The sequence below is a fragment of the Sebastes fasciatus genome, chromosome 4 (assembly GCF_043250625.1).
Source record: "Sebastes fasciatus isolate fSebFas1 chromosome 4, fSebFas1.pri, whole genome shotgun sequence".
Classification (NCBI taxonomy): Eukaryota; Metazoa; Chordata; class Actinopteri; order Perciformes; family Sebastidae; genus Sebastes; species Sebastes fasciatus.
This window is the reverse complement of record NC_133798.1, coordinates 10,917,654-10,933,613: the sequence shown is the minus strand read 5'-3', so window position 1 is coordinate 10,933,613 and position 15,960 is coordinate 10,917,654. Positions and strand designations below refer to the sequence as shown.

Below are 15,960 nucleotides of genomic sequence, written 5' to 3'. Positions count from 1 at the left end.
ATTCATGTGACATCACTGTAGCGTATGTATTCTGATAGCCCAGTTTGTCCTGAAAAAGGAGATGTAAATAACATGATTGTGCATTACAGTGTTGAGGTTCTACATGCATTATTACAGAAGGAGAGCAGGCGGAACAAAAATAGGGAAAATGGCTTAAACCTCAGAGCGATTTAAAACCATCATGAAGTGTGTTAGTATGGAGTCAGTCTTGTCTGAGATATAAATAAAGGTATGGATGTTTGTATCTGATTACATTTGCAATTTTTTTTAATTTATTTATTTATTATACTGCTTATCTTATAAGCTGTAGCAAAGTAAAGTATGGAAATGAAAATAACTTAAGAAAAATTAAAAGAATTTCAAAAATCTGTATAAAATCTTTAAAAGTGCTAACGATATCTATTATAGTGGCGCTTGAAGTGTCTAGTTTAAACATTGTCAGTGGAGATACATTTTGAAATCTTGAGCTTCATGGGGTTTAATGGAGTTAAAATTAAATTTTTATATATCTTTAAAAGTATAAAAGCGATTTATTTTTGCGTACTTAATTACATATTAACGTGGAGAAAAAAAAGTATTTTACTCCTCACTTTACACATTTTGCTTTACTGCACCACCTTTATTGTTTTTGTATATGTTTCTTAAATTGAAATTTCAACAACTTTGTATTTAAAGGCTAGTTTTATAATAAATACATATTTTGATATTCATATTGATTTGAGGTGTAGGGCAGATATCACGGCACTGCAAAGTTAAACTAAATCCAAGCAATAGGTGAAACATGACAGTTAAGTAGGTAGCGGTGTTGTGCCCTCAGTCTTATATATCCATCTTTACTTCTACTTTAGCAACACAGAGCGGTCATTGTTAGAAAAAATATTTCTCCTATTTGGGTTGTTAAAAAAATAAATTATCAAGAAAATCAAAAGCACTGTCAACAAAGCTATACAGGATGAGCATCCAAATGAAGTCTTACCTTCCTTTACTTCTCAAAATAATAGACATTTGTTTCTCGTGTTAAGCAAAAAGAGTCAAATGTAAGAATTTAGTCCACAGCTTATCTTCCAATTTTAGTTACATTAGTTCAAAATGTTTAAATATATACATTATATATTATAAGACATGTACTTTCAATCTTAACATTATTTCTTATGGGACAGCTTCTTTCATTTAGTTTTTTTGCCTAACCTTCAGCTATGAAAGTATTTTCTGAGATACTGTTTACCTTTTCACGTAGATAAAAACACCTTGTTACTTCAAGACAATTAAAACAACAAGCAAAGTCTCTTGTTTGGGCGACACCTGTCTCCTAAAAACAAATGTGCAGTCAGTCAACAATTCACATTCTCATTATAATGAGATACTGTGACGATATTTTCTTCTTACTGTGTGTCAGTTTTCAGGGTTTCTCTTGGTTTTTAACAATTGTACATAGACTTAGAATAAATCTGTGCCCTCAGTGATGATGCATCACATAAACTGGACATTAACATTACATCCAAACTTTTCCCTCCTTGGACTAAACGGTTAATATTATGGTTAGGTTGCGTGTCTTTTCAGTCATTACAGACATTAGTTTTATACAAGTGGTACCTGTCTCACACTGACTGACACTTTTAGAAGATCACTTACATTTCCTTCAGTTCTTGTGCAAATTGCTGAACTGTGCAAAAGCCCAACTCACGGAGCAGTCTTTGGTCAGCAGGTTTTTGTTATTGAAAAGGACCAGCGGTCATCCAGGACATTCAGTCAGTCAGTCAGTCAGTCAGAGTGGAAGGATGAGATCAGCCCCACCTATGAATTTGTAGTGGACATTTTCCAAGAAGGGCAGCTGTGATTGAAGGAGGTCCACGGCTGTTGCGGAGATGTTTTTGCACCTCGAGATGTCGAGTGTTTGCAGACGGTTGCAGTGCTGCACCAGAAGGAACAAGGATCTGCGGGGTTCAAAGGTCAAGAGATCAGGAATTCATCCTTAAATCTGGGGCTACAGATACATAGGGCTTTTCCATTGGCACTTTTGGCCGCGCCGAGTCAAACCATACCACGCTGATTTACATTATCAGCTTTAGCGTGCTGCGCCGCACCTGAGATTGACCATCTCCGGAGTTGGGCCAATGTGCACCCGACCCGCATCCAAACGGATTGCAGTGACGTCTCAGCCTCGCAGCCAACACGTGACGACCCCCCTAATCTCCCTCAAACAAGCGTGTGTGGCGAGCTGGTTGCGAGCAAGACTCAACTTTGTTCAGGACACCAGAGGGACGTTTTTAAAAGTCTTCGTGTGCTTATCTCTTAGTAGGCTACTTTTGTAGGTTGTAACCGAATCTCTGTGGTTTGAGGTTTAGCTTCTCTCCTCCTTTTACTGTTTTGCTTCCAGCAGCAAGTTACAGAACTTGTGTTAAATTGCTGCTGAAAACAAAACAAAAAAATCAACTCTTTATTAAATCCCTGAAATGAATGAAATCAAAATATGCCAAAGACCTCTTTATATTACTTAAAAAATGATTTGACCCTATAACTAATGATTGCTTAATACCCTTTTTTTTTAAACCTTGTTAATTTATGTTGTGCTTTTTTAAATTTATTTACTTATTTTTTTATTTTATTGTCTTTGTAAATGTTTTATGTCTAGTGTGATATCTGTTATTGTAATGATGATAATGCTTTACTGTTGGTAAATTAATCTTGTGAATAAAATAAAATGGAAAAAAAAGTTGCTGCAGATGAAAACCCAACATTTCCTTATTTTGCTGCTTCATAATAAAAGCTTTTGAATAACAAAATAATGGGGAACTTTTATTGTGAAGAATTTTTAGGAAATGAAATGTTTATCTCTGAATTAGCGATGCTTTGTTATTCTTAAAAAAACAACAAATCTATTACTGCAGAGAGGAAGAGAACAAGCAGCAAAAATAACGGGACTTTTATTGTGAAGAATATAGGAAATTCAATTTATTCATCCACTGTTTTACAGTCACTCTTTTGACCACTACATACACGTACCTTCAAGCGGGTAGCCCTGTTGTAATGGAGATGCAAATCCCTGCCGTGCCTAGTCAAACCGAGTCGAGCCTAGCCAGTATGTGTATGGAAAAACCCTACCAGTAGACGTGGAGTTGTGTGCCACTCACCTGTCAGTGATGTTATTACAACAGGAGAGGTAGAGATGCTGCAGCCTGTGCAGGTACGGTGCAGCTTGTGCCACTCCACGGTCACTGATACCCGGGCAGTGGCTGAGCGCCAGGCTGGTGAGGCTGCGGCAGTGCCAGGCTACTGACGCCAAGCTGGCATCAGTGATCTCCGGCAGCATGGAGAGGGACAGACGGCGAAGGTCTGGGTAATGCACCACCTGAGGAGAGGAGAGACAGTATTAACTCCTGATTTCTTTTCTTTTTTTCAAATATTCTGCATTCCTGCTGCAAGCAGAAACATTTGCCTCTCCTCAGCCTCCCACCTGTGTGATGCTGCTGTCCGTGAGTTTGGGGCAGGCGGAGAGGTCCAGCTCCTGCAGCCTGCTAAGAGCTAGAAATGAAGCTCCAGCCTGCTGTTTGAACTGCTGCAGGTCATTCTGTGTCACCAGCTTGGGTCGCTCCTCAAACGACAAACGAGGAGGCTTGAAGAAACCCATGTTGCCGAAGGTCCGGGTGAACCTGGGACCCTTGTCTACCTGTTGAAATAAGTACATTAATATAACAGCTATGACACTTTTACTACTAAAACTACAGGTGCTGCAAACACATCTGTGGTTCTCACCATCACTTCGTCCGGCTCACATTTGGTTATTTCCACCATCCCCAGCAGACCCCAGTCTGTGACTTCTTTACACCAGCCGAGCCGCAGAACTACCAGCTTCTGCAGGTACGTGGCTATAGCGCGCACGGACAGGTCCGTCACGTTGACACACGACGTCAAGTCTAGCTCACGGAGAGTATCCCCAAGAAGCTGGGTGAGAGAGTAAACCGCAAGATCCTGAGGAGAGAGGAGGGAGAAGAACATTTGTTTCCATATATTTTCACACAGACACACGTTAACACACACATACTGTACAAACAACCCGACTGACCCTTATGTAGGTGCAGCTCTTGAGGTTGAGTGTCTCCAGCTGTGCTCTGGCAGCACGGGATCCCGTCAGGCCTTTAACTATCTCTGTTCCACTGATGTGCAGACACTGAGACAGATCCAGACTAGTCAGGGACGGCACAGACAGAAGGTCAGCGAGGCCTGTGGACGACACAAGTGGATGTATGGGACAGGAGTTGACAGCTGTGGCTCAGAGGGTAGAGCAGGCACGTCGTAAGGTAAACCGATCCCCGGCTGCTCGAGGTCAAATGTCGATGTGTCCTTGAGCAAGACAGTTAAACCCCAAATTGCTCCCGAAGGCATAGCCATCGGTATATGAATGAGTATTTAGATTACATCCTAATGTGCATGGCAGCCTCTGCTGTATGAATGTGTGTGTGAATGTGTGTGTGAATGGATGAATGCTGACATGTAGTGTAAAGCGCTTTGAGTGGTCGGAACACTAGAAAAAAGCGCTAAATAAATGCAAGTCCATTTATCCCCTGGCCAGAGGAAAACATTCTATTTTTATATAAATTTCATGACATAGATAAATCCCAAACATACACTGTATATAAGAAGTGGAAGCAGTCACCGGGATGTCACTCAATGGTTTGTGGACTGCCGTTTTGAAGCCTCGAGTTCGACCAACAGGATACAGCATTTAGTTTTTAATTCAGTTTTGATTAGGCTCTTAACAGTAGCTGTTGACTCAACTCTAATGTTTGTAGGCTGTAATGAACACTGGCTTCTAAAGCCTTCTAAGCAAAGCGTTAAGACTTTCAGTTTTGCTATATTTACAAATTGATCATCAAGTCTATGATACACACAAAAACAAAAAATATACTACACGCACCTTTTTCAGTGATCCTCCAATTGCGGGACAAGGAGAGGTGTGTCAATGACTTCAGGCCCTGTGATACAGCCTCTACAGACCTGCTGGTCAGCTCAGTGCAGGCGCCGATGTCCAGTCTCTGGAGGCTCGGCTGGTGCTTCACCAGAGCCTCCATTGAGTAGTCGGTCAGCTCCTTACAGCCGTGCAGACACAGTTCCTCTAAGAGCAAATCCTGAACCTGAAACAGAAGGAATATCAAGAAATTGTGTCAAAAATGTGTCTTTTATGAGCAATTGAAACTCTTGAAGGACACACTAAAATCAGGAAAAGAAGATTATTGTCTCTGCATAAAGGTACAGAGATAGGACTCAAGCAGTTTCATTTGTGAAGAATCATTCCTGGCTGTTCAAGCAGTTGCAGGGAGCAAAGGCATCCTGACCTGTGCAATAGTGCGTAGTGACTCAGGGGTGATAGAGGTTCTGCTGAGGTCCAGAGCTACGACGGTGGATTTCTGCTCCGTTAACAACCTCCGCAAGTTCCTCAGTGACAGCAATGCTGACGAATCCTTAACGGCTCCCACCGGGCACCCTCGATACGGGTCGAACTCGAAGGCAATATGGCAGCCGGCCAGCGAGAGGCGGCGGAGGCGCGGGGTACAGCCGGTGAGCCGGTTGAAGGTGAGGTCGGAGAGGTAGCGCAGGTCGGACAGATCCAGCTCCTCCAGACCAGACAGAGCTGACCTGACCTGGAACAAGATAAAGAGACATTTGTTCAAGTATATATATAATATATAAAATAACACAACCAGTGGTGACAGTTTACAGTAAGATACACAAAAGGCCGGAACTGGAACAAGAAAATGGAGTTTGACCTGAATTTGGAGCATTACTACAAGTGGACAAACAATAAAGCTGTGGAAACACATTGACAATAAAGATGTACAGTGTGGTATTAGTGTGAAAGGTTAAGCCACATTTTTCCACTGTAATAGTGAGGGGAATGTCCATCAGTCACCCTCGTGATTACATTTATAATCACTGACCATAAAACTACTGTAAGAACTTCATTTGCTCTGCTAAGTAGTTACGTTAGCTTTAGCAAATGTCTCTCTGTTACAGCTTTAAGATTTACACAGCCGTGCAGAGTGCAATTAGTTAGTGCAAATACCATTTTTACATTGTTTTCACAGAAAATTATATAATTGTCTGGCGTATTTATTTAGGGTAAACTTTATTTCTCCATGCAATTACATTAGTGAACTAATGAGCAAACACTCTATGTCAGGTGATGTAATACTATCACACTTCCTCCACCAGTGTAGCTTCATGGGGGCTGTATAGTGACGTACAACTTGTAGGAATTAACCAGTAAATAAGAAAGCTGGGAAAGCTAATTGTTACCTCCTTTTTACATACTACAGTACAATATTAGTTACAGTTTTTCATTAGTTGTTACTAGGAATGCATCATTGCTATAACCTCACCAATGCTGAAAAGGTTTGGTCCCCTTAAGAAAAGTAAGGCACTACTTCACCAAACTCAATTTGACCAAATATGTAGTTACTGTGTTTTGACTGTGTGTCAAACCACACTGACAATCTTTGTTCTTTGCATTTGTAGTGTCTCAGTAGCCAGAGGGGCTGCAGTAAATCCCGCCCCCTCAATGTTAGTGGATGGGACAAACTAAAAAGTCAACGTACAAAGAGTCCCAAAGATGGTTTCTGTCATTTTAGGTAGTTCTTATCACGCTGATGTATGTTCAAGTGTTAATTTTTTCTGATAAGTTTGGTTTTAATTAGTTATTTGAAGCTATAAAAAAGGGTCTGAGACGTCAGGATTGACAACTGTGATTGACAGCTGCTCTGAGTGAAGTAGTCACGATCAGATGTAACTTTAACTTTCCATAACCGCCACGAGTCTGTGTAATAGAACATGTGTCAATTTGATCATAAATGTAGTTATAGAGATATTATGGTTATTTGTTGAGTTGCAGTATACAGTAGGTAGTATAGTATATGCAGTATAGTACTTAGCAGCTAGGTGGCTCACACTAACAAGCTGCGGGCGTGCTTGGCTCGTGATTGGCTCAGGCTAGTGTGTGGGCGGGACCTCGATACTGTGGCTTCAGCCCCCCCCCCCGATCACTACTTCACAGACTCTGGCTCTAAATGATGCCAAAATCTCAGGAGAGCAGCTCCCGTATCCGGGATATTTCGGCTTCACTTTTGTACAGTGGGCGGAAGTGGAGAAGCGTCGTCCATCTTTATATACAGTCTATGGTCAAGACATGTTGGCAGGACGGTCAGCTCTTATTGAAACAATGATTGACCTCAGCCCACCATCTCACTATTATATAATATTGTATATATTACCTGCTGTCTGTGGTCCTCCCTGGAGAGGAAAGCCCCGGACATGAAGAGGCTGTCCAGGCCTCTGAGGTCCAGCCGGCGGAGGGAGGTGAGGCGAGGAAGGAGGGCCAGCAGAGAGGCCTCTGTTACGCTGCTACCAGGCAGGGACAAGCTCTCCAACTTAGAGCCCAAGCACAGACCCACCTGAAGAGGGAGAAAGACAAAAAGAGACAGAGAGAAGAAATTATGAGAATCCAAAGAGAAAATAAAGAAACCGATTGGAGTAAAGCAAATATGGAAGCAATGGAGTGGCCTGGCAGATGTTTTTTGTGTTGTGTTATGTTTATGTTTTTATGTTATTCTGGTGATGTTTGGAGCATGTGATGCAAGGCAAATTTTCATGTGAACGGAAAATAAAGTTGTATCTCATCAGGAGGTCAGGAGGAATGAGTGGGCATTGTGGTTCATTTCACAACTTGCTGCTTCCATGTCATAAAGTATGACACATGAACAGTGTGTGATGGTTATAGCAGCACCAGATTTCCTAAAATAATCCAACTTCAACATTCACATGCTAAATCAAAGATTAGACTTTGTCCTTATCTTTCTAGGCGGTGGTTGAGGTTTTACAGCTTGGTAGTAGTCCACAAAATCTTTAACGGGAAATTCAATGCTTGCATGTTCACACCCAAATACAAACACACACACGTTTCTAACAGAGCGATAAGGGTCAATGAGAGTGAATTCTGCAGTTACTCCTGCAGCTGCTCTGAACTTTGGACCACAGCCTGTTTAATTATGACTCTACTAAATACTGGTCAGTTTGACGGGAAATCTAAATGATAAGAGCGATACCATGCAAATACTCGAGACAATGCACAATTCTTGTTCCTGGCTGACTACAGGGTTTGCCTTTCAGGAGGGGAGAACTCTTTTCCAGCCTGATGATGATCCGTTTCTGAGTCGAATAAAATCCACGCAACTTGGGTTTGCTCAGATCTCTTCAAAAGGCTTTCGTAAGCCCTCGAGGTGGGGGAATTCTCTGGACCCACAACGAAGCGTGTGATCATTTGAAGTGTAATCACCTTGCTAATTCACATGACAGCCGCTATATCATTTCTACAATTAAACTACTGTTTTAGTACAGAGAGAAGACATATTTAAAGGAACAGTGTGTAACATTTCAGGGGATCTATTAGCAGAAATGGTATATAATGATATTCATAACTATGTTTTCATTGGTGTATAATCATCTTAAACTAAGAATCGTGGTGTTTTTTTTAGCTTAGAATGAGCCGTCTATATCTACATAGGGAGCGGGTCGTCTTCACGGAGTCCGCAATGTTTCTAACAAACCAAACTCTGACTCTAGCGAGAACCTTTCACATTTTGACGTTACCTGAAGGCCACTGTATATCACGTTTGTGAAACTGTAGTAACGTGAGCTGCCGAGTGCAAAACCGTGGTCCTGGCAGCCACCGTCTGACATCCGTTGCTCCTAAAGTAGTGTTAATATGGTAAGGATGACCTCTGAGCGAGGCGAACGGCGTTAGCACGGTTTTGCACTCGGCAGCTCACGTTACCACAGTGTTGGAAAGGGAGGAGTGAGCGGAGAGGTACTCAGTTGGTAGCAATCTCCAACCTCACCACTACATGCTGCCAAATTCTACAAACTGTACTTTTAAACACAGGCAATCAAAAATACTGCCAAATTATATATTTCACCCATCCACTTCTACTTCCAATTTGTCTTGTTTGGCCTCGAGGTACCATAAAGAGGTTGTTTTTTTTGGATTCATGAAGAGCTTCAGGTGTCTTCAGTAAAATGACTAATAGTTCAGTTCAACATATTCTTAAAGGAACAGTGTGCAGCATTTAGGGGGGTAAGTTTGTTTTCTTTAGTGTATAAATTGCCTGAAACTAAGAATTGTTGTGTTTTTGTTACCTTATAATGAGCAGTTTATATCTACATAGGGAGCGGTCTTCCCAAACGGCCGCCATGTTTCTACAGCAGCCCAGAACGGACAAACCAAACACTGGCTCTAAATAGGGCCATTCGCGTTTTTGCGTCGGCCAACGTAGTTCTTCTACACGCTTGGCACTACGGAGAAGTTTCATTTGGTTGCAAATCTGCAAGATGCCGCCAAATCCTACACACTGCACCTTTAAATTGAAGCTTTGGCAATTGGAACATTTTACAGGAATATCTAAAATGATTTAAGTTATGTTCAGCTATGAAAAGACCTGAGAATCTCAATAAGTGTGTAGACAGTAACTATCCGCACTCATGCTGACCCACGTAGTGAAGTGTTTTTAATAGTAACAGCATACTGCACCTCCAGAAGCAGTGATCTGGACATACTGAACCCATCGAGCTGGCTGATAATCAGACTGCAGCGTGACTTTCCGCCCAGACCCCTGATCAGCTCCAGGGACGAGGCTGAAGCCGGGAAGCAGAAGGTGACGTTCTTCTGCACAAAGAGAAACAAAATGAGAGGTAGCATGGGTTTACTCTGCCCTCAAGCATAGTTCCACAATCAAGTAGTCAACGCTGTGTGTCTACACCTTCTGTAGTGTAAGTATAATAAATATTAGAATATTTATAATGCAGATTTATCATGTATTTTGCTCTGAAGCAAATTACCTGAAAGTGCAAGTCCTGACTGGCATAGCACCAGCTGCGGCAGACCAGCGAGGCTTCCTTCCTGTCTGAGGTGTGAAGAAAGCTCAGGATGTAAACTATGATCTACAGCAAGGGGATAGAAATACAGCGTTAGAAGTGTGTTGATCCTGGAAGAGAAAAATCCACCGCAGGGTCACCTGACAGCCTTTTATTAACTCAAATGACAGCATACTGTATGACTGAATTACGTTTTGTCCTTTAACAAGAGCAGTATGTCATGACATTGTGGCTCTAATGGTGCCTCCTGAGACCCAGCAATTCAATTTGTCCTCTGTGGAGGACATGACACTGAGGCCTTTATGTCAAACAACATGCATGCAGTTTATCTGAATCCTAATGTACTGTGAAAAGCACACCCTGGACTTTCCAGTGATGTAACACACGTGGGTATGGCCACATCTTGTTTCATAATGGCGGGAATGCAGTAAATGGCATTAAGGGGGTCAAGTGGTCAAATTTATAAATACATATTGTTTCTGTTCTTCAGAGGGATGTTGTTTTAACTATATTATATTAAAGTTTTAGAAGTGTGTGTTTAAGCCTTTCAAAATACACATTTTAACCCATGTCCTTTGCAGGAGACAGTGGGACTTGCTTCTTCTCATTTTCAACTGTACTTCAGGAAACAGAGAGTGAGGCAGAAAAGGTTTTTTCTAATAAATGATTGGGAGAGAGTCAGACATTGTCAGCTGTCAGGAGATAAGGAGGAGGAAGACAGCCAGGCAGTAGAGCAGGTTATACAAAATGTTTTACATTTGTTTCCGAGAAAGAATTAAAAAGAAAAACATTATTTTATCATTACCACATAGAGCCTTGTAATAAGATAAGATAAGATATTCCTTTATTAGTCCCGCAGAGGGGACATTAGCAGTGTACAGCAGCGAAGGGGATAATGCAAAAAAACAAGATGCATCAGCTAACACAGAATAAAAAGAGCTAAACAAAGTGTAACAAAATATGAACCATTTAAATAGAAGGAAGTATAAAATAGGAGCAGTATGTAAAGTATTGACAGTAAACAGACTATTAACAAAATTGCACAAGTGGAAAATGATATTGCACAGTGAGAAAGAATGAATGAAATGTACTTTTTTTGTGGAGAAGATTGACCCTCACTACAAGGGACATTATAAAAAAATAATAATAACATTATTGCAAAAAAAAAAAAAAAAAAAGTGAAATGTTTCATTCATCATAATTACTTAAACTATGTAAAAAAAATAAAAAAAATAAATGTAAACTTGTTTTCCATCCGGGTCTCAGGAGGGTATTATGTGTTTCTGTAAACAACAACAACTGTTCTAGCTTCTTCTTCTTCTTCTTTTAACCAATAAGGTGACATGAGCTCACCTCCAGAGGCAGCTCAGGTGTCTCTATGATGTCCTCTCCGCTGCAGGGATCCATCTCAGCGTCTCCTTCGTCACATAGAGAACTTCAGACCATCACCAGAGACTCAGTTAGCCCTTCATTAGCTAGCGAGCTGCACAAGTTAACAAGCTGTGGCTCTTCACTAATAAACTAAAAGCTGCTAAGCGACGGGAAACATGACTCCTATCATTCTTATCCGTTAAACTGATTAATAAAATAACCAATTTCAGATCAATGGAAGCCGGTGAAGAGCTGTGTAGCCTGCTGTCATCTCACTGTAAGCTACTTTACACAGTAACCTGCTGCTCCACCACAGACTGGAGGATTCAGGCTGACTTCAGCTGGATCAGCTGACCGGCGAGAAAACACTGACGTCAGGAGGGCGGAGCATTATGGGAAATGGGGTTTTCCCCCTGTCTCTGGGTCGTGTCCAGGGTCTGAAGCTAAGTTTTTTCCTCACCTGCCACTGAAAACTTCTACCAGGCACTCAATATTTTTGTCTGCCACTTTTGAAATCTATGTAGAACGCTTTAGATTTGTTAAGACAGTAGAAATATGGAATATATCACGTAACCTTAAAGGTCCCATATTGTAAAAAAGTAAGATTTTCCTGTCTTTTTTATTATGAAACAAGCCGTTAGGATTTCTGTCCATTTGTGATGTCACAAATCTACAATATTTAGACCATTACACGGTTTTAAATGTAAACATTCTAAATGTGTCCCAGTTTATTCCTGGTTGCAGTGTATGTGAATGACATCAGCTTACAGGAAGTACACATGGACCCAAGCTGTTGCCAAGCAATGCAATTCTGTTGCAATTCCGTTGAAATGCACTAAAACGGAGTGTTTCAGACAGAGGGTAAATACAGGTATATTCAGGCAGACAGTATGAGGAAAATAAAGTTTTTTTTTTTAACATTGCAGCATGTAAACATGTTCTAGTAGAAACACAAAATACAAGTATGAACCTGAAAATGAGCACAATATGGGACCTTTAAAGCTAGAGTTGGTAATATTCTTTCAAAACGTTTTTTGTTATATTTGTTGAAATTCTCATTACACCCTGACAGCAATCGATAAATCAAATGCTCTGACAAAAAAAGAATAAAATCAAGTATCTGTTGCTGTCGCAGGGCTGTAAGCCCGTCCAATAATTTTATTTGGCTTGAATATTCTTAATATAATATTTCTTATTATAAGGAAAACCTATCTGCCATGGTGGCAGGTGACCTGAAATTGTTCCATGCCACAGCCATTTACCCTGTATTTGGCAGGTGGCAGGTGCTAATTTCATTCCCTGGTCGTGTCCATGGGAAGGTAACTCGCAAATTGCGAAAACTTGCAAAAAACTCTGGCGAGACTTGCTGAGGACTACCTATACTAACCTTAACCATCTCGCAAGAGTTCTGAAATGTGTGCTTTACCTTCGAGACACGCCCCTACGTCTGTCTCCATTAACTGCAGTGATTTTCTAACCTCCACAAAGTTAATTAGTACCTATGGTTAGTACCTTTCATAGACTGTATATGGTACCTTTACTTTGACTATAAATGGAAGATGTATTTCCCCCACCACTGTGTTTTCCACTGGTGTCGGTATGATACTGGAAAGTTTACGTTGGTATTTTCCTTCAAACAGAAATTAGCAAGAAGTCGTTGGCTGTTTGATACAAAATTTAAATGATAGAGCATCATTGCAAATTAGTTCATATCAATACACTAACAGAAAAAAACATCGGCCTAGTTTATACAGCTATAGCTGAATGACGAAAACAGCACTGTGGTTAGCTGGTTGAACCAGTAGGCGTAACCACATTATTCCGTGAATCAGAACATCATCTTTGTGCTTCCTGTTTAGTTTTTGCAGTTTTGGTTTGTGGTTTCTCACACAGTTTGTCAAGTTGTTTGTCAGGCGCTTTGACCCTAAATGGTGCAGGTCAGACATAAAAGTCAGGACAAAATATGCTGAAACAGGTAATTTATTCACAGAAGACAGGGATACATTAGTTAAGGGCATTATTATACATATATGCATTTGAGTTCAATGTGTACTCATCTCTCCCCTCTCACCACACTAAGACACACACGCACACACACGCACGCACACACACACACGCACCCAACCATAAAGGAGAAACAACATTGATCACAGTCCTTTCTACAGATTGTCTGGCAGTATGATTAGCTGGTTTATGGGCCCGTCTTCTGAGGCTGTATCAATAATCAAAGAATAAATCTGACGTCACCACTGCATCCTAAACAAATTTACAGCACAAATTAAACATTTAGCATTATTAAAATGTATGTACATGTCACGACACTGATTCTACATTAACAGGAAAGTGTGATTCATCTAAATTTCCAAAAACAAATATATTTACATTATTGTACAAAACAAACAAAAGAAAACACGAACATAAAAATGTTAACTGCAGTTGTAAAATATGTAAAGCAATGGTATAACGTGTATTGGCTACATTTTTAAGTTAGTGATTAGTGATATATTAATCGCTTTGATTAGCATGTAAAATACAGTGTTGAGGTAATACAAGGCTAAGTGACGTTTGTGCTTGCAAAGCTTAAAGCTATGATGGTCAAAGACAGACTGAAAATCTATATACAATAATATGGGATGACTTAACATTGACTTGTCAACATTACCTGTAATATATGTTATGATGGAAGTATGGATGATCATGTTGTTACAGCCTTAAATACCGCTTTACTAGGTCTGTGCTGTTGTTCAAACCAACTTGTAAAAACATCCGCAGTGCTACTCGCACCAACACAACACAAAAAGGTAAAGGATAAAACATATAAGGCAAATCGTTATTTCAAGTTTACAAAAGAATCTAACAGTCGGCAGACAACAACAGCAAAAACAGTTTTGTATGTCTTTAGAAAGACAAGAAGTTCAGTTCTGTAGAAATGACTGATCTAAGTTCACTTAGATTATGGCTCACCTATGCCATCCCACACATCATTATAGCTACACTGAATTCAGTAAACTCAGTGTAGATGATGAAGGTGTGCTTGAATTCTGAGGCGGTAACAAGGCGAGGAATGGCTTGCTCCTACATACGTTAGATGATCTAATAATGAGATTAATGAAGATTAACTCAGTGTTTGGAGGTGGAAACGATGTGAAACACAAAAGTGGCAAAATATAGTGGGCTACAAGGCCATAATGTACAAAATGGGTAAGTGCGTCATAGGTGAGAGCGGAATACAGTACTACCTTGATATTTTTGCAATGAGTCTGTCCCACACAACTCCCACTAGTAGATCAGGCTGACATCAAGACATGGCAGTTTTGTCCAGGCTCATTTACAACACCTTTCTCTTTCATTTCACCATTCTGTCAATTTATAGCAGATATACTCAGCATTGTTTATTCCTCTATTTTCCCTTTAAAGGACCAGTGTGTAGGATTTAGTGCCATGTAGCGGTGAGGTTGCAGATTGCAACCAATTGAATACCCGTAACGTAAAAACCATAGACTGTATATAAAGATGGATGACATGACAGCTCCCCAAAAGAGAAGCCAAAACATCTTGATTGCTCCCTGGTGGCTGGCTGCAGTATAGGTCATAAATCCCGCCCCCTCCATGTTAATGGATGGGACATGGGCCAAACTAAAAAGTCAAAGTACAAGTCAAATATTTTTTTTTCCCAAAGATGATTATTGTCATTTTAGGCAGTTCTTATCACACTGGTGTTTGTTCAAGTGTTCATTTTTCTGATAAGTTTGGTTTTAATTAGTTATTTGATGCTGTAAAAAAGGGGTCAGACATCACGATTGACAGCTGTGAGTCTCTCTCGCTGACAAGCTGCGGCCGTGCTAGGCTCGCGATCGGTTTGGGCGGGTGTATGGTTGGGACTTCGATGCCGCGGCTCCACCGCCTGATCACTATAACGCAGACTCTGGCTCCAAATGACGTCAACATTTCAAGATGGCAGCGCCTGTATTTAGGATATTTTGGCTTCACTTTTGTACAGTAAGAGGAAGTGGGAACGCGTCATCCATCTTTATATACAGTCTATGGTAAAAAACGTGAAAGGCTCTATCTAGGGCCAGTGTGTGGTTTGTCCATTCTAGGCTACTGTAGAAGCATGGCGGACTCCGTGAAGAGGACCCGCTCACTATGTAGATGTAACGCCCTCATTCTAAGCTAACGAAAACATGTTTCTTAGTTTCAGGTGATCATACACTAATGAAAACCTAGTTATGAATGTTATATTCCATTTCTGCTAATAGATCCCCCTATATCCTACACACTTGCCCTTTAAAGCGAACCCGTAATTCCCCTTTGATCACTCCCGATTTCCCCTCTCCTCTTTATGATTGTCATCCATTTCTCACTTTATGATCTCCTCCTTCCCTTGTTCTTGAGTAAATAATCATCACGACTTCTTTCCTTTCCTTTTCCCACCCTCGTTCCCTTCAACCTCGCTGACACCCTCCTCTCTTTGGTCCACGTCGAGCCTTTCATCTGTGTCACCGTGGCACTGTGATGCAGAGGCGGAGCGAAACGGTGCAGAGCTAGTAGAGACGGGCGACGGCGTGTCCACGTCTCTGTCAGGTCCGGAGCTGGAGGTAGGGGATGGAGGAGGCAGGGAGGAGGAGATGGAGGGCTGGAAGAGAAGAGAAGAGAATACCCTCTTTC

The 15,960-nt window shown here is 41.0% G+C and overlaps 2 protein-coding genes across 2 annotated transcripts in view; both read right to left on the bottom strand.

Moving 5' to 3' along the window:
- Positions 1-91: 91 nt before the first annotated feature.
- On the bottom strand, positions 92-11,630 carry fbxl9 (F-box and leucine rich repeat protein). Its single transcript, XM_074631929.1, has 11 exons — positions 11,275-11,630; positions 9,886-9,987; positions 9,578-9,712; positions 7,266-7,445; positions 5,334-5,639; positions 4,916-5,132; positions 4,064-4,221; positions 3,754-3,969; positions 3,455-3,667; positions 3,132-3,349; positions 92-1,934 (listed from the first exon to the last, which is right to left on the bottom strand). The coding sequence occupies exons 1-11, from the start codon at positions 11,326-11,328 to the stop codon at positions 1,766-1,768; spliced, it is 1,968 nt and encodes a 655-aa protein (XP_074488030.1). The 5' UTR covers positions 11,329-11,630; the 3' UTR covers positions 92-1,765.
- Positions 11,631-13,256: 1,626 nt separating this feature from the next.
- Positions 13,257-15,960, bottom strand: part of LOC141766877 (uncharacterized) — a 32,980-nt gene continuing 30,276 nt past the window's right edge. The window contains 1 exon segment of the mRNA XM_074634051.1: positions 13,257-15,928. Within this exon segment, the coding sequence (XP_074490152.1) occupies positions 15,698-15,928 (231 nt within the window). The 3' untranslated portion in view covers positions 13,257-15,697.